The sequence below is a fragment of the Tenrec ecaudatus genome, chromosome X (genome assembly GCF_050624435.1).
Source record: "Tenrec ecaudatus isolate mTenEca1 chromosome X, mTenEca1.hap1, whole genome shotgun sequence".
In the NCBI taxonomy this organism is placed as follows: domain Eukaryota; kingdom Metazoa; phylum Chordata; class Mammalia; order Afrosoricida; family Tenrecidae; genus Tenrec; species Tenrec ecaudatus.
The window spans coordinates 79,826,916-79,849,657 of NC_134548.1; the positions used below are offsets into that span (position 1 = coordinate 79,826,916).

Genomic DNA, 22,742 nt, shown 5'->3' on the forward strand with positions numbered 1-22,742 from the left:
TCTCCTTGGAATCCATCTTGTGAGGAATCAGTGTTTATAGATGTAGGAGTTGAAAGCAATTTTTACTCTTGGTGACTAGCAAAAGATACTGTATGTGTGTGTATATATATATATGCCTTGGGTACTTATCAGCATCATTTTCATTACCAAAATGTATAGCATACTATTGTTTTCCATGCAAGGAGTCTCAGTAAAATGAATGTTGATTTTTTTAAAAACCTTTCATTATTTCTAATACGTTGTCTGGAATGTGTTGGCAGTTTTATTTTTCTCTTTTAATGTGTCAAATTTTGAAAAAACATGTATAGAATTTATGCTATGTTTTGCCAATAAGTTCATCTGATTTATAAATTTTTTTTTTTTGAGATTTATAAAATTTTATATTGAATTGCTTATGGTGGTTATGTCTTTAGAAGCATATGTATATCGAGTACACAATTTTGAATTTTTAAAAACTCATCACCAATGCTCCTTGGTTTGACTAGTGTAGGCCATTAGAAAGGTACATTTTTACTTACCCTGGAAATATTTCTATATATGTGTAAAGAAAAGCCATCTTTCACAACCATAAACTAATGTTGATAAAAATGCATCTCTTTGTGAACCTGTGCTCAAAACAAAATGCTCTTGAGAAGAAAATGTTTTAGTTCATGTAAAATCATGTGTCTTTAAAAAACTTAAGTTCGTGGTATGTTTTCCATACCCCCCCCCCAAATATTTACCTTAAGCAGGTGTTTGTTTTAAAAAGAACCGAGTGTTTAAATTTTAAAAATCAAATGAGAAATTTTAAGTGAGCCAATAGCCTTCCTTATTTCTATACTCTCTTATGTGAAAGAAGAAATGCATTCATACCAAAACTGGAAGAAAAAGGAAAACTTTTTTTCCCACATCACTAAAGAGTTCGTTATTAAAATAATACTTCGTCAACAATTTAACCGATATTGCTGATTGCCAGACTTTGATGAAGAAAAGCCAAAGACTGCTAATGTAAAATTTTTTTTTTCAAATAATAGCCAAAGCTGAGAAGTCTGTCTTAGGAGAAAATTTATAAGTAGTATTTGGATACTTGTCAGTAGCTTTTCTCCTTTTCACATTCTTTGAATACTAGATTTAGACTTGCAGAGTTATTTTCTCTGATCTTCCTTTTAGATAATTCATAAAATCATTGGACTCTATTCACAGTCCAGGCAATTGAAAGTAAATATTGTAAACTCTCAAACCTGTAGCCTAGGCGTGCCCGTCACCCATGGCCTATTGAGAACAGAACTGTGGATGAACAAGATCTTGGCAGTTTGTCTTTAACCTGCTTCCTCAGTAATGTTTGGATGTGAGATACCAGCAGTGATGATCATGTTTGCCATTTATGCCATTGGCCGCCATGTGCTATTCGCAAATACAATGGTCATTCTGCATATAGCTCACTCCTGCCTAGTTTAGTCCATGATATTAGTGAGAGCCTCCCCAGATGCTGGATATTGAATATATTTAATACAGTACTCTCCTATTATTTTCAGTAAAGGAAATTTATGCACAAAAAAAGATAAACCTATTCTCTTAATTCCACTCTGCCATGAACTTTGAAATCCCCTCATATGAGGGAACGACATAATAAGATGGTGTTTGTATACTCTGGAAGCTCCGTAATGGCGCTAGTCATTGAAAGAGGGGCAGTGTTACGAGAGGAGACGAGCTAGAGGAATAATTTAAGTTTACCCCAGAAGGGTAAATGAGATTTAGAAAAAGGCATTTCAGACATAAAGGGAAAAAATGCAAATGTTTGCTGTTGGATGATTAGTTGGGGTTTGAGGAAATCTTCTTGACTACAGCAATTGCCTCAAATTAAGATAAGCTGCAACAACATAAGGAACTCTGGTGGTGCATCTGGTAAGCATTGAACTGCTAACCTCAAGGTTGTTTGCGCAAACCCACCAGCTACTGTGCAGGAGAGAGACAAAGCTGTCATTAGAAACTTTAGAAACCCCTACATAGGGTTGTTTTGAGTTGGCACGGATCTGATGATTTATTTATTTATTTTGTAATAACATACTGTTATGACTTTTTTCTGTTTTCTGTCATGAATATTTTCTCATATTAGAAACTTTTTAATGGTTTTCCCATATGGCATCTTAATAAATCTTGGTTAGTGAAAAATTACTGGATTTTAAATACAGTCATATTCTTTCTCTTGTTCTAGATCAATAATAAAGCTGCAACTGGAGAGGAGGTTCCTCGTACCATTATTGTAACTACCCGTTCTCAATACGGGTTACCAGAAGATGCCATCGTGTACTGTAACTTTAACCAGCTATATAAAATTGACCCTTCTACTTTGCAGATGTGGGCCAATGTGAGTACCCATAGATTAATTGCTAATGTTTTAAGACAAGTACAGATTTTATATATAGGCCACTGGACTGAAGCTGGTCTTTTACCCTGTTGAAGACCTGTTGTGCTCTTTCTAATTTCAAGAGTTCTCAGAAGTGCCTTTCTTCTTTTAAATACTTTTATTGCAGCACAGTCTATATAACCCAAGAAGGGTCTTTTTAACCTTTTCTTTTTATTGTGGCAAATAAAAGTGTTAGTCAAAAGCATTGCTACAAAACCACAAACCTTTTCTTCAGCAAAAACATAAAAAACGTGAAGCTATCATTTCTCGAGATCTTTTATCTAGTTCTATATACTTTGGAAAGCTGTGTTAATCAACTTTCTAGATATGTCCCCAAGGAATTCTATGCTCTTTGATTTATATCACAAGAAAGCAAGAATTTTGGCATTCTCGAAAGAATCAAACCATGTTCTTGTAAATGTTCTTTTTGCTTTGGGACAAAACAAATCATAAGGACAAAATGAGCTGTAGGATGGATGAGAGAGCAGGTGCACTGTGATGGAGGATTAAAAAAAATGCCTGACACACTTTCTTGGCTTTTTTCACATCAGTGTAATTTTCCATTTTCTGTAAACTTCTTTCTGATAAGTTCCCACGATCATCTTGTATCCTTCAATAAAATCTATCAAGATTACCCCCATGGAATCTCTATATTCAGTCCTGTAGTTTTCTGAGCTGACTGGCTCATTTATAATGGACCCAGGATATCTTCTCCACCACTTGTCTGTCAGTTTGTCATACTGTGGTGGCTTGTGTGTGGCCGCGGTGCTGGAAACTATGTCACTGGTATTTCAAATACCAGCAGGTCACCCTGAGTGAACAGATTTCAACTGAGCTTCCAGACTAGGAAAGGACAACAAAGAAGGATTAGACTGTCCACATCTGAGGAAATAGCCACTGAAAACCTTATGGAACATAGAAACATTATTAGATAATGAAAACTTTATGAATAGAGGCTAGAGCAGTATTAGCTATAGGGCCCCAAGATGAGCCTTCAGGTTGGAAGGCACTCAGAATAAGACTGAGGAAGAAATTCACCTCAGAGTAGAGATGACCGTAATGATGTGGATGGGATAAAGCTTTGGGGACCTTCATTTGTGATTGGACATGACTCAAAATGAGAAGAAACAGTTGCAAACGTCAATTAATAATCGGAACTTGGAATGTATGAAGTGTGAATCTAGGAAAATTGGGAGTTGTAAAAAATGGAGTAAAATGCATAAAGTTGACATTTAAGCATTTGTGAGCAGAACTGGACTGATATTGACCATTTTGAATCAGGAAATCGTGGTTTAGTCTGCAAGAAATTACAGATTCAAGAGGACTACTGTTGGATCCATCACAAAAAGGATACTTCAAGATCTATCTTAAAATGCAGTGCTACCTGTGATAGGATAATATCTATCTGCATACAAGGAAATCCAATGCATACAACTTTTATTCAAGCGTGCATTAAACACTAAAGCTAGTAATGAGAAATGGAGGAATTCTACCAATGTCTTCAGTCTGAAATTGATCAAACATATAACCAAGATGCACTGATAATTGATGATTGGAATGCAAAAGTTGGAAGCAAAGAGGAAAGAATAGTACTTAGAAAATATGGTCTTGCAAATTCCCCTTTTCAACAACACAAGATTGTACATGTGGACAATGTGCAGATAGAATACATAGAAGTTAAATAAAGCTAAATAAATAAATAAATAAATAAAGTTAAATAAATAAAGTTGAGGCCACGAATTGATGGTGGAACAGTCATAAGTTGCTCATATGGAAGGTCAAGTTGAAGATGAAAATAAGTCCACAAGAAACAAAATATGACTTGGAGGATATCCCACCTGAATTTTTAAAATGTCTTAAGGACAGATTTGATACATTAAAAACTAGTAATAGACGATATGATGAGCTGTGGAATGACATCAAGAACATATATGAAGAAAGCAAAAGCTTATTAAAAAGACAAGAAGAAAAGATCAAAATGGATGTGAGAAGAGACTGAAACTTGCTCTTGGTCGTATAGTAGATAAGGCAAATGGAAGAAATGAAGTCAAAGAGCTGAACAGATCATTTCAACGGTTAATTCGAGAAGACAAAGTAGAATATTATATTGAGAAGTGCAAAGACCTAAATTGAAGGAACTCAAGAAAAAAGTTCACATTTCATGTTGCAATATTGAAGGGTTTTATGAGCAAAATGTTGAACGTTATAGGAAGCAACCCAAAAGATGGTAAGAACATCCAGAGTCACTGTATCAAAAGAACTAGTTGTCATTCAGTCATTTCAGGAGGTAGCGTAGCATATGAGCAACAGCCAGTGGTACTGAAGGAAGAGATCCGAGCTGCACTGAACATATTAGTAAAAAACAAGACTCCAGGGATTGAAATGTATCGACAAGCTCATGAAGCACTGGAAGCACTTACTGCTCTCTGCCAGGAAATTTGGAAGTCAGCTACTTGGCGAACTGACTGAAAGAGATCCTTATTTGCACTCATTTAAAAAAAAAAAAGAAAGAAAAAAAGGTGACCAAACAGAATGCTTAAATTACAGAACACTATCATCGATATACACAATTTAAATTTTGCTTTATATCAGGCATCTTCAAACTATGGCCCGCCGGCCACATGCAGCCTGCTGGGTGTTTTTTGCTCCATTTGATTTTTTACTTCAAAATAAGATCTGTGCAGTGTGCATAGGATTTTGTTCATAGTTATTTTTAAACTATAGTCCGGCCCTCCAATCAGTCTGAGGGACAGTGAATTGGCCTCCTGTTTAAAGTTTGAGGACCCCTGCTTTAGATCATCCAATAATGGTTACAGCATTACATTGACATGGAGCTGCCAGAGGTTTCGGCTGGATTCAGAAAAGGGCATAGAGCAAAATATGTTTGCTTGTGTTTTATTGGACTACGCCAAGGCATTCGACTATGTGGATCATCACAATCTATATGGATAGCCTTGAGAGGAATGGGAATTCCTGAACATTTCATTGTGCTCACGCCGAACCTGTACATGAATCAAGAGGCAGTTGTGGGAACAGAACAAAGGAAATCTGTTTTGTTTTGTTTTAAATCAGGAAAGGTGTGCGTCTGTTTACTGTCAGGTTCAAGCCAGTTCCAGAAGAGGATATGGAGCAAAGGCTATCATTGCTGATGTCAGATGGTTCTTTGCTGCAAGCAGAGAATACCTGGAAGATGTTTACTTGTGTTTAACTGAGTATGCAAAGGCGTTTGCGTGAATCATAGCAAGCTGGATAGCCTGGAAAACAAATAAGAATTCCAGAATACTTCATTGTGCTCACGTAGAACTTGAGCATGATTCAAGAGGCAATTCTGTGAACAGAACCAGGGTATTGCGCATGGTTTAAAATCAAGAAAGGTGTGTGTCAAAGTTGTATCCTCTCACTATACTTTTTCAATCTCTATGCTGAGCAAATCATCAGAGAATGTGAATTATATGAAGAAGAATGCAGCATCAGGATTGGAGGAAGGTTTATTAACAACCTGCAATATGCAGATGATACAACTTTGCTTGTGTGAGGAGGACTTGAAGCATTTGCTGGTGAAGATCCAGGGTTGCAGCCTCCAGTATGAATTGCAAGTCAATGTAAAGAAGATCAAAACCATCACAACTGAACCAATAATCAATACCGTGATAAATGCCAAAAAGATTGAAGTTATCTAGGATTTTGTCTTGCTTGAATCCACAGACAGAGCTCATGGAAGCAGCAGTCAAACCTGTACTTAAGACATTCTCGAAATTCAGGTGGGATATCTTCCAAGTCATATTTTGTTTCTTGTGGACTTATTTTCATCTTCTTCAACTTGACCCTACATATGAGCAATTGTGTTAGGCTAATCTGCATTGAACCACTTCAAAGTGTTGAAAAGCAAGATGTTACTTTGAGGACTAAGGTGCATCCGACAGAATCCGTGGTCTTTTCAATCACCTCATATGCACACCAAAGTAGAATTGATCTATTTGAACTATAGTACTAGTGAAGAGCATTTTAAAGTACTCCGAACTGTCCAAAGAACAAACAAGGTATGTCTTGGAAGAAGCACATCTTTGCTCCTTAGAGGCAAGGATGACAAGACTTTCTCTCATGTACTTGGAACATGTTGTCAGGAGAGAGCAGTCTGGAGAAGGACATCATGCTTGGTAAAGTGTCTAGATGGAAACAATGGGCTCAACTGTGAGAGAAGTGTGAACATGGCACAGCACAGGGCAGTGCTTTACTCTTGTACAAAGGATCACTTTAAATTGGAACCGACCTGATGGCCCCTAACTAGCGGTCCTTTTGGTAACCACGGTTTGATTGAACTGGAGTCTGGTTCAGATTGTTACAACAAGGCTTGTTTCAGGTTATAATTTCTTCCTTCTTCATTAGCTTTGATCTTGTTTAAAAGACGGATTGATGTGCGTCAGACTGCTTTTATCTTGTGATTTGAAGGCACTCTAACGTGAATAAGACAAGTGTTTTACTGAGAGAGCTTTTTCTGCAGCCTAGCTGATGTTTGATCTTGTGTCTTTTTTTGGAGACACCCTAATGAGAATAATACAAGTGTTTTTCTGGGAACTTGTCTGCAGCCATCCACTGAGTTAAAGCCATGTTTGGTTTGGAATAAACAGAATAAACTTCTGCATGTATGGAATGGAATTGCTTGGTTGTATGGCAATTTTGCATTTAACTTTTTGAGGAATGGTTAAACTTTTCATGGTTGCTGGACTATTCTATGTTCTGCCTTAGTTACCGTTTTCTCTCTGTGTGCTCTTGGGAAAAGTCCTTGTCTCCTTTTAACATCTGTAGAGTTGGCATTTCTTGGAATTTCCATGTGTCTTGGTATCACTCTCCCCTTGGCACCCCAGGTCCCCAGGATACACTCTAGTCTTAACTCTGATTTCTTGGCCGTAGTAGGGCCTTCCAATCTGCTGCAGTCTCCTTTGATCTCCTTTGAAACCAAAGGTGGTGCAAGCCCCATCCTAGGGAGTCTCATGCATCACGTTAGGACCGTGTTGCATATGTTGCATCCCACCCTTTTACTGGTTTATCACATCAGATCAGAGCATATGGGGAATCAATCACATAACTGCCTTATTACATCACTGTACAACTGCCAAACCACTGAGAACCATGGACCAGTCAAGTTGACATATAAATTTTTTGAGGGACACAATTCAATCCATGACACATTCCCAGCAATGGATAAAGGCTCCAGTTTCTCCACAACCTTAACAAAATGTGTTGCTTTTTTTGGGACAGCAACCATTCTCATGGGTGCACAGTTTTCTCACTTTAGTTTTCTTATGGTTAGGTTGCTGTTCTTTGGTGTTGAGTCTGTTCTTACTCATGGCTACTTCATGTGTTTCAGAGTCGTGTAGGGTTTTGAAGGCTTGACCTTACTTATAGAAGTAGATAAACAAGCCTGTCTTCTGATGTACCTTTGGGTCAGTTCAAACTACCAGCACTTTGGCAAGTAGCCCAGAATTTAGCTCTTTGTGCTACCCAGTGACAGAGACTCCTTATTTTGGTTTTATTTGCACTTTCCTAATAATTTTTTAATGACTACATCAAGGATATTTTTTTGGTGGTGGTGGTGTTTTTTAAGTGTGCTCAATGGCTCCTTGTAGATCTTCTTTGGAGAAATATTTGTTCAGATCCTTTCTCTCATTTTTATTGTGAAAACACAACACAACTTCCCCATACTTACAACTCAATGCCATTGTTTACATTTTTCATGTCATTATCTAAAATATCCCACCATTAATGTAAACATAATGCTCTCTAACCAAACACTTCCCCTGCCTCCTTCCCTTCTCCACCTAGGTAACCATTTGGTTTTTCTATATATTTGCTTATTTCTTAAAAGTGAGATCATAGTATTTACCCTTTTGCAGCTGACTTATTTTTACCCCCTGTCATAGTGGGTTATGTATTGGGCAAGTTCAAAAGTCCAGACTCTTAGGGAGAATGCGGAGACCATCGGCTCCTGTAAAGATGTGCAGCCTCGGAAATTCCCCGTAGGGTTGCTATGAGTCCAATTGACTTGATGGCAGTAAGGTGGGGTTTTGTTTGGTTTGTTTGGTTTTGCTTTTATTTCCTTGAGCTTCTTTCCAAAGCTCAGCCATATGGCATGCATCAGATGGTGTGTATCTTTACAACTGAAATGCACTGCATTTTGTACGATAGTTATCCATTCATCTGTTGGTGGACATTTTGGTTATTGTGAAAATGCTTTACTCTAAAAACAAAACTAAACTAAACTCATGGCCATCAAAGGGATTTGAATTCATAGAGACCCTATAGGATAGGGTAGATCTTCCCCGGGGGTTTTCTGAGACAATAACTCTGTGGGACTAGAAAGGCTCATTCGTCTTTGTCCCAGGGAGTGGCTGGTGGTTGCAAACTACCAGCTTTCCACCTTTCTTCACTACTTCTGAGCATTTCCCATACATACTCGTATATAGGCGGTTTTTCAGCACATATATATTTTATGCAGCTTTGTGATAAAATTAGGCACGTCAGCTGATATTTGGGGCAGTTTATACTTGAGTGTATACAGTACATAAAATTGGGATTGCTGGTTATGGAAATTCTGCCTTCAACTTTTTGAGGAATTTATAAATTATCTTCTACATTGGCTGTACCATCTGAAATTTTCATTTAGAAAGGTATAAGGGTTACCATTTGTCCTAAGCTTTGCCAATACTTGTTTTCCTTTATTTTGAGCATTGCTTTTCTAATGGAGAAATTGGATTGTAGTTTTGAGTTGCATCTCCCTAATGGTGTTGAGCATCTTTTCATGTGGTTATTGACCATTGGCATAACTTCTTTGATGAAATGTCTGTTCAGATCTTTTTTTTAAATACTTTTATTGGGGGCTCTTACATCACTTATCACAATGCATACATTCATCCAGTGTGTCAAGCACCTTTGCACATATGCCACCATCATCATCTTCAAAGCATTCCCTTCCCACTTGAGCCCGATATCAGCTTCCCATTTCTTCCCCTCCCCCTGCTGCCCGCCCTCCCTCATGAACCTTTGATAAGTTATAGATTATTATTTCCATATCTTACATTGTTTTCCATCGCCCTCATCCTCCACTTTTCTGTTATTCGTGCCCCTGGGAGGGGGTTATAGTTGATTGTGATTGATTCCCCCTTTCTCCCCCCACCTTCCCCTAATCCTCCTGGTATCTCTACTCTCATTGTTGACCCTGAGGGGTTCATCTCTCTGGATTCCCTGTGTTTCGGGCTCTTATCTGTAGCAGTGTGCATGCTCTGGTCTAATCTGATGTGTAAGTTAGAATTGAGGTCATGATAGTGGGATGAAGGAAGCACCAAAGAACTAGAGGAAAGCTGTGTGTTTCATCGGTTCTGTACTGTATCCTGACTGGCTTATCTCTTCCCTGTGACCCCTCTGAGGAGATGTCTAATTGTCTACAGATGGGCATTGGGTCTCCACTCCATGTCCTCCCGACCCCCTTAACATTGGGTTTAATTTTATTCTGGGTCTTAGATGCCTGATACCTGATCCCATCGACACCTCATGATCACACAGGCTGGTGTTCTTCCATGTGGGCTTTGTTGCTTCTAAGCTAGATGGCCGCTTACTTATCTTCAAGCCTTTAGGACCCCAGATGCTATACCTTTTGATAACCGGGACCATCAGCTTTCTTCACCCCATTTGCTTATGTACCCATTTGTCTTCAACAATCGTGTCAGAAAGGTGAGCATCATGGAATGCAGGACTGTTAGAACAAAAGTGTTCTTGTGTTGAGGGAGTACTTGGGTTGAGACCCAATGTCCATCTACAACCTTAATTCTTAACATAGAGATATGAGTACATAGTTCTATTCCTCCCTCAAAATATTTATATATTTACATATGTCCATGGCTGTATTTGAGCCTCTATGAATGTCCTTTGCCTCCTGGTTCTTTCCTCTGTTTCCTTTTACTTCCCTCTTGTCCCACCATCATGTTCGGCCTTCATTCAGGTTTAGTAATTCCTTGCTGCTACCTTGCCCTTGATTAAGCCCCAGTAGGCATCCTATGGCCTTCCTTCCATTGATTTTAGTTCACTTCTTGTTCCTGGGTTGGTTTCTTCCCCCTCCACCCCCTTTTCTTTCTTCCTTCTCCCTTTCTCCTGCATCTCCCTGGAAACATTGGTCCTGTTCTTTTTTTATCTCCAAATTATTTATCCTGCCTATCTTATCTAGATAGACATGCATATACATTAAAGTGCAAAAACCAGACCAAGCCAAATGAAACAACGAAGGAAGTCAATACCAACAAAACAATAACAACACAAAATAAAATAACAATAACAAAAAGAAAGTCACTGACAAAAATGGAAAAAAGCCTATAAATAGTTCAAGGTCTATTTGTTGGCCTTTACGAGTGTTTTTTTTTTATTGGAGTCTGATGGGGTGCCACACTCTGTCTCCAAAGTCTATTTTTGGTATTCCCCCGGGGATTTCATCATTCTGCTCCCCCTGCTGCTCTGCCGCGTGCCCTCAGTGCCTCGCCCCAGCGTGATGGGGCCAGACTCTGCACTCTTCCCATACTGTGTCTCCAGTGCTGCCCCTGCAGCGCCCTCCATGGTTCAGTGAGGGACACCGTGTCCCATGGTGGGGTCTGCCCTACAGTTCTCCCCATGCATTGTCTGCTCTGAGCAGAAACATCATCCTTCGGGCTTGGTGTGCCAGGATGTCCTCTCCCTCTCCCTCCATGTCTTTTCGTTTCTCCTGTGTGCTCTAATGCAATGCGCCCGTCTCCCTAAGCTGTAGCCCCATTGTTGTCCACTGAAGTGCATTCTTCTGGGGGGGGGGTTGTCTGTTCAGATCTTTTGCCATATTTTTGATTGGGTAGTTTGTCGTTTAATTGTTGAATATTTAATTTGAGGTTTTGTTTTTGTTTCTGAGTTCTTAGATATTCTGGATATTGACCTCTTAGAGATGTATATATGATCACCGAATTATTTTGCCCGTTCTGTTGGTTGTCTTTTTGCTTTCTTGATATAGGCCTTTGCATAAAAACTTTAAATTTTGTTGTTCCATGTCATCTGTTGTTTTCTTTGGCTGCTCATGCTTTTGGGGTCACATGTAAGAGTCTACTATCAAAATCGAGGCCTTAAAAAAACAAAACAAAAACAAAAAAATGAGGTCTTGGAGTATTTCCATTTCTTTTAAGAATTCTATCGTTTCCTTATATTTAGATCATTGGTTCATTTTGAGTTAAACCTCTAATTTACTACACCTCCACTTTACTAAGCCTGATGTTCTTTCCCAGAGACTGGTCTGTCCTGACATGTTCTAAATATGGGGGTAGGGGTGGTAGTGGTATATTGATCATTGTGATTGGTTTCTCTTTTCTCTCCCCACCTTCCCCCTACCGTTATGGTATCGCTACTCTCATTATTGGTCCTGAGGGGTTTATCTGCCCCGCATTCTGTGTGTTGAGAGCTCTTATCTGTAGAAGTGTACATGCTCTGGTCTAGCTAGATTTGTAAGGTAGAACTGGGTTCACGATAGTGGGTGGGGGGAGGAAGCATTAAAGAACTATCGGAATGTTGTGTGTTTCATTGGTGATGTACTGTACCCTGGCTGGCTCGTCCCTTCCTTATGACCCTTCTGTGAGGGGATGTCCAATGGTCTGCAGATGGGCTTTGGACCTACATTTTGACCCCCCCTTGTTTGCATCGAAATGTTTGTTTGTTTTGGGTCTTCTGATACCTGATCCCATTATCATTTTGTGATGCACAGGCTGGTGTGCTTCTTCCATGTGGGCTTTGTGGTTGCTTCCTTGCTAAATGGCCACTTGTTTAACTTAAAGCTCTTAAGAACCCAGATGCTGTATCTTGTTATAACCGGGCACCACCATCTATGCACCCATTTTGTTCTTTTTATTAGAAGAAGTTGAGAAGACAGTAAGTAGGGAAATGGGGCCATCCCACAGACAACCCTTCCGGAACCCAAATCTAGGATCCCTTCCAAAATGTGCTTTGTGGCTTCAGCAATTTATAAAGGGGAAGGGAGAATACTGAAAAAGGCCACTATTTAATGATGAAAAGAATGAATCTGTGAAAGTCCAACCCAGCCTACGGCCAAAAGAAAACAATTAAAAATGTGCACAGAGTAAGCAAGCCTCTGGCTGCTGAGAGTAAGGCATTCAGGTGCCAGCCTGGTGAGAGCTCTCAGCCAGCACTGTCAGGCCGCGCGCACGGTGAGGCTGTTGGTCGTGAGGTGCATGCAGACACACACACCTAAATGGACACGCACATGAGGTTAGCGCTCACACCCTAGCAGAGGGAGGTTTGACTGGATTATGCACTGGTGGTGGTAACTTCATTTTTCCTAAGGATTTGTACTGTGCTGAACCAGATTCTGCTCCTCCTGTGGGGAGTGGGGGGTGGGGTACCCGGGACTGGAGTCTGCTGTCTCTGCTGGCGTCATACAGGGATGCATTACATATGGGGAGGTCTACTTCTGATAGGTACTGTTGCTCCCGTGAAACTAAGTGAATATCCTTCCTGGTGGCCACTGTCCTGTGGACCGTTTCCTCAGCTATATCAATACTGTTCTTTATTTTGTCGGCCGCTGTACCAGTTCACCCGGGGCCTTGTGCTCACTCTACCTAGCACCCAGGGCAGTGACCTTATTGGGACCAGAATACTCTTAAAATTCTTTTTTTTTTCCCGCACCTACTCTTAAATTCTACTGTGAATTCTTTCTTCCTGGTTCCCAGCTTTTGCTGGAGATTAGAAAAGGAGGGGAGAAAAATAAACAGAGAAAATCCCATCCTTAATACGGTCAAGACCCTTCCGGTGGTCTCAAACCCTCCGCCCTCACGCCTGGAGTGGCGCCATCCGTGCTCACACCCAGCAGCTCCGGGACATGGCTTACTCTCCCAGAGCCTTGCACATGAGCAACTGGAGACTCAGTGCTATTTTAGGTGCCCGCCCTCCCGTGAGCCAAGATCAGAACTCTAAGCCAGAACGCTCCCCTGCCATTCTCCTTGACACCATTAACAGGCCGTCCTCTGGGAGGCGAGTCATCTTGCTTCCTAGTGGCACTTCAAAGACATGGCCTTAAGGATTCTATTAGGACATTGGGCCACACCACCCACCACCTTCCAGCACGCTCCCTCTGCTCCACGATGGGCGCTGGACTCCGCTTTATAACAATCCTGCTGGTCCTCTTGGTTGAGGAGACCTGGAGAAGGCTGACCAGAAGCAAAACCCATCTGGTCTATGGGCCAAAGTGAGGGGTCTCCCTTCCTGTGCGAATCAGCTCAAGAGGCACCTGGCCAAGTCAGAATCCCTTTGGTGGCTGGCCCCCTGACAAGAACTATGATACCAAGGAGAGGTCAAAATAGATTGCAGGAGGAGGGGTAATTTGGGCAGTGATTTTACTGAGAGGGTTCCAGAACTCCATAGTAAGGGTATGGAAAACCAGTACGCCTCTCCACCGATCAGAATGAGCACAACTTTCAGTAGGATGCCAACAAGTAATCAGCTCGGTCCCTGTCCCTCAGATGCCAGCACAACTGCCTGCCTTCCTGAGCAGGTGGCTCTAGAAAATAAATCATCTCTCAAACAGTACTTTAACTAACGCCTAACCATCTCACTCCTGTTAGCCCTTCACATGCTACTTCCACTGGGAAACACATACCATGTTACTTCCTTCTCCCTCATAAACTTCCAAAGGTCTCAGCTCTCATGTGTGACAGTGATCATGAGATGGTCATTTTGTCTTCAGCAATCGTGTTGGGAAGGTGAGCATCACAGAATGCCAGGTTATTAGAACAAAGTGTTTTTGCATTGATGGAGGACTTGAGTAGAGGCCCAATGTCCATCTGCTACCTTAATACTTAACCTATAGATATATATGTACATAGAACTATATCCCTATTGTTATATATTAATATACTTACATATGTATATGCCTATGTTTATACCTCTGTTTATTGCCTCAGTTCTTTCCTCTATTTACATTTACTTTCCTCCAGTTCCACTATCATTTCAACCTTCATTTGACTCTCTGTACTTCCTTTCAGCTACCTTGCACTCGATTGAATCCCATCAAGAATTCTATGCCCTCCTCGCCATTGAATTTGGATCTCTTGTTGTTCCTTTGTCCCTTGTTTTGTTGGCTCTCCCCTTCTCTTCCCCCGACTCTTCCTCCCCAATGCCAAATTTTACATTCCAATGAATCCTGATTGCATGTGAATTTTGTTTTTTGGGGCGTTCCAATCTATTGGTTTATATGTCTACCCTTATTACCAGTACCACCCTGTCTTGATTACCGCTGTAGTCTTGAAGTAAGGTTTTAAACAGAGACGTATGAAGTCTACTTTGTTCATTTTTAATATTATTTTAACTATTTGGGACCTCTTACAGTTTCATATGCATTTGAGGATCAGTTTTTTTCATTTATGCAAAGAGATTATTGAAATTTTGATAGGGATTGCCTTGAGTTTATATGCTATCCTGGGTAATGTTGACACTTTAGTAATACATACGTCTTAACAATGATAAGACTTCCCAGTCCATGAACACAGGATATTTTTCCGTTTATGTAGGTCACGAATTATTTTTAAATCATTTTATTGGGGTTTTTTACAGCTCTTTGCACAATCCATACATCCATCCATTGTGCCAAGCACATTTGTACACTTGTTGCCATCATCATTTGCAAAACATTTTCTTTCTACTTGAACCCTTGGTATCAGTTCATTTCCCCCCTCCCTCTCCTTCCCTCATGAACACTTGATAATTTATAAATTATTATTTTTCATGTCTTACACTAACCGATGTCACCCTTCACCCACTTTTCTGTTGTCTGTCCCCTGGGAGTCGTTTATATGTAGATCATTGTGATCAGTTCCCTTTTTCTTCCCCCCACTTTCCCCTCTTTCCCTCCTGGTATTGCTACTCATTGATCCTGAGGGGTTTATCTGTTTCCATCTCTTATCTGTACCACTGTACATGCTCTGGCCTAGCCGGATTTGATAGACTTGGGGTCGTGATAATGGGTCGGGGCGGGGGAGCATTAAAGAAGTAGAGGGCAAAAACCAAAACAAAAAACTCATAAAAAAACAAAAAAGTAGAGGAAAGTTGTATGTTTCATCGGTGTTATCCTGCACCCTGACTGGCTCATCTCTTCTTGTTTCCCTTCAGTAAGGGGATGTCCAGTTGTCTACAGATGGGCTTCGCATCTCCACTCTCCACTCCCCCTCATTCACACTGATATGATTGTTGTTCTGGGTCTTTGATGCCTGGTACCTGATTCCATCGACACCTCATGATCACACAGACTGGTGTGCTTCTTTCATGTGGGCTTCTGATCACTATAATTTCTTTCAACTATATTTGATTGGTTATAGTGTACGGATATTTTACCTCCCTGGTAAAGTTTTATTCTTAAAACATTTTATTTTAGATGCTACTATAGATAGAATTGTTTTCTTAATTTCTTTTTAAGATTGGCTATTTCTAGTATACAGAAAGAAATGCACCTGACTTTTGCTGTCAGTGTTGTGCTGCATGAATTAGTTGAATTAGTGTTTTCGTTCTAGTGACTTGATTGTGGATTCTTTGGAATTGTCTGTATTTAGTATTATGTCATTTGTGAATATAGTTTTCTTCCTTTCTACTTCAGGAGTCTTTCATTTCTTTTTCCTGCCTAATTGCTCTGGTTAAAACTTCCAGTACAATATTGAATAGTATTGATGAGAACTGGCATGCTTATCTTGTTCTTTTTTTTTAAATCGTTTTATTAGGGGCTCATACAACTCTTATCACAATCCATACATATATCAATTGTGTAAAGCACATTTGTACATTCATTGCCCTCATCATTCTCAAAACATTTGCTCTCCACTTAAGACCCTGGCATCAGGTCCTCATTTTTTCCACTCCCTCCTCGCTTTCCCCTCCCTCATGAGCCCTTGATAATTTATAAGGTATTAGTTTGTCATATCTTGCCCTGTCCAATTTCTCCCTTCACCCTCTTTTCTGTTGTCTGTCCCCCAGGGAGGAGGTCACATGTAGATCCTTGTAATCGGGTCCCCCTTTCAAACCCACCCTCGCTCTACGTTCCCAGTATCACCACTCACACCACTGGTCCTGAAGGGATCATCCACCCTGGATTCCCCGTGTTTCTGGTTCCTATCTGTACCAGTGCCCATCCTCTGGTCTAGTCAGACTTGCAAGGTAGAATTGGGATCTTGATAGTGGGGGGGGGCATTTAGAAATTAGAGCATAGTTGTATTTTTCATCGCTACTACATAGCACCCTGTCTGGCTCGTCTCCTTCCCGAGACCCCTCTGCAAGGGGATCTCCAGTGGCCTACAAGTGTGCTTTGGGTCTCCACTTCGCACACCCCCCCCCCATTCACTATGGTAAGATTTTTTGTTCTGATGATGCCTGATCCCTTCAACACCTCGTGATCGCACAGGCTTGTGTGCTTCTTCCATGTGGGCTTTGTTGCTTCTGAACTAGATGGCTGCTTGTTTACCTTCAAACCTTTGAAACCCCAGACGCGGTATCTTTTGATAGCTGGGCACCATCAGCTTTCTTCGCCACATTTGCTTATGTACTCATTTGTCTTCAGTGATCATATCAGGGAGGTGAGCACACAATATGTTTTTTTTTGTTCTTTGATGCCTGATAACTGATCACTTCGGCACCCACGAGCATGCAGGCTGGTGTGCTTCCTCTATGGTTGCTTCTGACCGCTTATTTACCTTCAAGCCTTTAACACCCCAGGTGCTATATCTTTTGATAACTGTGCACCATCAGCTTTCTTCCCCGCATTTGCTTAGGGACCCGCTTTGTCTTCAGCGATTGTGTCGGGAAGGTGAGCATCATGGAATGCCAGTTTAATAGAACAAAGTATTCTTGCATTGAGGAAGTGCTTGAGTGGAGACCCAATTTCCATTTGCTACCTTAACGCTAAATCTACATATATATGCACATACATCTATTTCCACATCCTCATATATAAATATATTTACATATGTACATGCCTGTATTTAGACCTCTGTAAATGCCCTTTACTTCCTAGCTCTTTCCTTTATTTCCTTTTACTTTACTCGTGTCCCACTATCATGTTGAGCCTTCATCGGGTTTCAGTAATTCCTCTTGATTACATTACCCTTGGTCATGCTCTACCAGGCCTCCTAAATCCCCCTCACCACCGATTTTGATCACTTGTCGTTCCCTTGTCCCTGGGTTTGTTAACACCACTTCTTTCCCCCCCACCTCCTCCTCTCCCATGTCCCTCCGGAACTGTTGGTCCCATTGTTTTCTCCTCCAGATTGTTCATCCAACCTATCTTATTTAGACAGACCTGCGGAGCTAATAACATGCACAAAAACAAGACAGAGCAAAACAAAACAAAACATAATAAGAAAGAAAAGCTTATAGTTAGGTCAAGGATTGTTGGCCTTTAGGAGTGTTTTCCAGTCCAGTCTATTGGGTCACCACGCCCTGGCCCCAAAGTCTACCTTGAGCATTCCTTGGGGACCTCGCCACTCCGTTCCCTTGCTCTTCTGTTGCACCCCCTTAGTGTTTTGCCTTGGTGTGGCGGGATCAGAAAGGGCGCAATTCCCACGCTATGTCTCCAGTGTTGTCCCCTGTAGAACTATGGGTCAGTTAGGGACATCATTTCTCATAGTGGGGCTGGCCATGTGGTCCTCTCTGTGGACTGGCTGCTTTAATTGGTGTCATCTTCCTCAAGGCTCGGTGGGCCAGGATGTGCTCCACTCTCTCCTCCTCCCCCTTCATCAGCACCCATGTGCTCCGATCAGATATGTCCCTCTCCCAGAGTTGCAGATTCAATGCCGTCTTTTGAAATAAATTCTTCTTGGGGGAGTGGCCGGTGTCCACTGAGTAGCTGGGATTGGGGCTTGCCCCCCAGTTTATCTTGCTCTTTAATCAGTCTTAGAACCCTATGAATATCATGCTTACTGTAGAATTTACATAAATTGCCCTTTATGAATGATGAGGATTTTAAATTCATTTCCTAATCTTTTGAGTGTTTTTATCATGAAATGGTGTTAGGTTTTTTCAGGTCCCTTTTCTGGATCAATTGAGATGATTATATGGTTCTTTTTCTTTATTAGTGTGAATCAGGCTTGCATTGCTGGGGTAAATTCCACTTGGTCATGGTATGGAATCCTTTTAGTATGTTGGTGGGATTGTTAGTATTTTGTTGAGGATTTTTCCATTTCCATTAAGTCTAAGGGATATAAGTTTGTCTCTTTTTTTAGTGAATTTACTGGTTTTGGTCATAATTTTCAATTCATATAAGTAATATTTTAATGTATTTAAAGTGCCCTTTGGTTCAAGTGTTTTTTAAGGACTAAGTGAGAACATTTTGGCTTTGTGGTCCCATACTATCACTTCTGCTCCTGTAATGCAAAAGCATTGCAGACACAGTGGACATGAATTAGTGACTGTGTTTCTTTTCTTAAAGCTTTTTTATTGTGTTCTAATAGCATTTTATTGTCAAAATTAGACAGCAGACCAGATCTGACCTACTAGTGTAATTTGCCAACTCCTGATCTAAAACTGATAACAAAAAAGTTTCACCTATGTCTTGTCACATTCTTGCAGTGTCATAGAGTTATAGTTTAGGAGAGGGAGGTGCAGGGTAGAGGACAAAAGGGGACAAGTGAACATAGGTCCACTATTTCATTTTTAACAGTTTTATTGATGTAATTCTATAACATACAATTTAATAGTTTAATCATATTAAAGAGTTGTGAAAAATTACTCCTATCAATTTTAGAACATTCTTGTATTCATTATTAGCTCCCCATTTCCCTCAATCTCCCCTGCCGTGCCCCTAAGAAATTAGTAATCCAGATACTATCTGTAGATTTATCTATGTTCGTTTTCATATGTGGAAAAACACAAAAACAAATAATACACAACCCAAATCCCAATAACAAAATAAAGCAGATCTCAATTGAAAAGAGAGAAGAAAATATTAAAAACTAACAAATTAGCAATGAGTTAAAAGTGAGAACAAACGACAGTGTTAAATTTTTTTTCCTTTTAAATCATTTCATTGGGGACTCGTACAACTCTTATCACTATCCATACTTAGACCCATTGTGTCAAGCACATTTGTACTTTTGTTGCCATCATCATTCTCAAAACGTTTTCTTTCTAGTTGAGTCCTTGATATCAGCTCTTCAGTTTCCCCCCTCCCTACCCCCTTCCTCATGAACCCTTGATAATTTATAAATTATTATTTTGTCATCTTTTTTCTTAAATCATTTTATTAGGGGCACATACAACTCTTACAAAATCCATACATACATCAATTGTGTAAAGCACATTTGTACATTCATTGCCCTCATTATTCTCAAAACATTTGCTCTCCATTAAGCCCCTGGCATCAGATCCTCATTTCCCCCCCTCCCCTCATGACCCCTTGATAGTATATAAATTATTATTTTCACATCTTACACTCTCCAACGTCTCCCTTGACCGACTTTTCTGTTGTCCACCCCCCAGGGAGGAGGTTATATGTAGATCCTTGTAATCATTTCCCCCTCCCCCCCATCCCTCCACCCTCCTGGTATCACCAATCTCACCACTGGTTCTGAAGGGATCATCCGTCCTGGATTCTCTGTGTTTCCAGTTCCTATCTGTACCAGTGTACGTCCTCTGGTCTAGCCAGATTTGTAAGGTAGAATTGGGATCATGATAGTGGGGGGAGGAAGTATTTAGGAACTAGAGGAAAGTTGTTGTATGTTTAATCCTTGATTACCTGCACTCTGACTGGCTCATCTCCTCCCCACGATCCTTCTGTAAGGGGTGTCCGGTTTCCTACAGGCAGGCTTTGGGTCTCCACTCTGCACTCACCCTCATTTACAATGATGTGATTTTTTTGTTTTTTGATGCCTAGTACCTGATCCCTTCGACAACTCGTGGTCACACAGGCTAGTGTGCTTCTTCCATGTGGGCTTTGTTGCTTCTGAGCTACATGGCCTCAAAGTGTTAAATTTTAACCAAACTATATTCAAAGTTACTACCTCTCCAATGCACTTTTGTCTGATGGCAAGGCTGCTCACATGCCTGATCATTGGTCAGAGGGGACTCACTGGGGGATCCACGTGGGGACCGTACATATGAATTTTGGGCTTTCACTGTCATTTATAACCTCTGCAAACTGGGTGCTCAGAATTTAAGCTTCGATACTATTCCTTCCTCTACTAGTCTTAGATTTTATTATTTAGGTCTATGATTTTTGGATTAATCTTCAATTCTAGTATTCAAAAAATCTGAAATTTATTTAATAACAACACTTAACTGACATTAAGCTTATTTACAATGTTTTATTTTATCCCATTTAGTATGAATATTCCTTCATCTTGATGCAGAGATACTAATATATTTATTTACTGAGAGTTCCTCCTAAGGGTGTATTTCTCTTTCTCTCACACACAGGATTATTTTAAATGTCTGAAATATTCTGAAATCTGTAGTTAATTTGTTCTGTGGCTTTCAGATAAAGAATTGTGAGCCTCTTTTGTATACTTAGGAGATGTAGATCTATATCACTCACTGGTCAGGAAACTGGCTTATGGGCCAAATGTAGCTCAAATCTGCTTTTGTAAATAAAATTTTATTTGTGACATAGTCATGCCTACATATTTGTGTATTGTCTCTGATTCCTTTCACACTGCAACAATAAAAGTGATGCTTATAACAGTCTTGTGTGCATTAAAATAGTTGATACATGGTCCTTTATTTTAAAAATTTGCGTACTCTCACCTAGAATCAAGTTAGGCAAGTGTGAACCAGCTACCTTTATTTGTTGTGTCATAGTGGAGGATTAATATTTGAAAATTCCTATCGCTTTGACAAAAACCACTGGCAATATCAATTCCTACAGGATATGCCTGCCTCAGATTTTGCCAATTAGTAACTTGTTTTGTGTCTGTTCTCATAATTTTCTTTTTTTCACTCTTTGGGGATATCAAAGCAGAAGAAAAACCTATAATTAGGCTGATCTAAAATGTGAGGAAGATTTCACAGTAGGCAGCTGTCTGAATGGGTAGAAAAAGGGAGGGGGCAGGGAACCTATGGGAGCTTTTGTTGAGATGGCCCAAAATATTAATACTTTGTTTATTTTCCCAATTTTAGATTCTGAAGCGTGTTCCCAATAGTGTGCTCTGGCTGTTGCGTTTCCCAGCAGTAGGAGAACCTAATATTCAACAGTATGCACAGAATATGGGCCTTCCCCAGAACCGTATCATTTTTTCACCTGTTGCTCCTAAAGAGGAACATGTCAGGAGAGGCCAGCTGGCTGATGTGTGCCTGGACACTCCACTCTGTAATGGACATACCACAGGGATGGATGTCCTCTGGGCAGGTACACCCATGGTGACAATGCCAGGTGAGTTGGTGATTACTAATTGGCGCCACCCTTGTCTTTTTTAAGATCGCACTTGTGGGAATTAATTCCAGGGGAAACCATGTATCCTGAAGAAGCAACATTTGAGTAAGATAATAGAAAGTGAGAAATTTCTTTAAGCTTTTGAACACTTAGTTCAGTTTTCCTTATCTACATTGTGTGATTACTTGATATAAATAAAATGATGTTTACATTCGCAGACATGCAATTCTCATGTTTCTTAACACAGGAGAGACTCTTGCTTCTCGAGTGGCTGCTTCCCAACTCACTTGCTTAGGTTGTCTGGAGCTCATTGCTAAAAACAGACAAGAATATGAAGATATTGCTGTGAAACTGGGAACTGATCTAGAATAGTAAGTAAGCTCTTCTGTGAGCAAACTCTATGACCAAGTGAAAGAAATAAGGACAATTTAAAAGGTTGCTGTTATAAAATGAAATCATAAGTAGATGTAAAAATAAAACCATAAAGCAAGGATAACATAACATAAGTGAATTAGTTGTATAATCTTTGGATGGGGGAGAATAATTTTCCAAGGTCTTATAAAGGAAGTGATCAATAGGCTTTACTATTTAAAGATTAAATGGCTGAATTAAAAAAACAAAAAAAACCCCAGAAAATTAAAAGACAAAGAAGAGGAAAAGATCATCTGTGTCTTGTGTCCAAGTATTAACAACTTTACTATATAAATACAAAAAATACATAAATTTTAATTCATTCATATAGAATAAAGTAAGGAACTGACAGACAAGTCACTCAAGTAAAAATACCAAAGGTCAATACCAGTGGTCACCCTTTCTAGTAGAAATACAAATTAATATTGAGGTGTACCCATTATTTGTACAGAAAATAAAAATACTAAAAAAACTTGTATCAGTGGTAAGGGTGCTAACACTCCTACATGGGTGAATGCAATTCAACCC

General features: G+C 40.0%; 1 protein-coding gene across 2 annotated transcripts in view; it reads left to right on the forward strand.

Annotated features, from left to right (window-relative positions):
- OGT (O-linked N-acetylglucosamine (GlcNAc) transferase) overlaps window positions 1-22,742 on the forward strand; it is a 68,797-nt gene that overhangs the window by 36,607 nt on the left and 9,448 nt on the right. For both annotated transcript variants that reach the window (XM_075539711.1, XM_075539712.1), the window contains exons 19-21: window positions 2,195-2,347; window positions 21,551-21,803; window positions 22,051-22,174. In XM_075539711.1, the coding sequence (XP_075395826.1) occupies window positions 2,195-2,347; window positions 21,551-21,803; window positions 22,051-22,174 (530 nt within the window). The remainder of the gene's footprint in view (window positions 1-2,194; window positions 2,348-21,550; window positions 21,804-22,050; window positions 22,175-22,742) is intronic.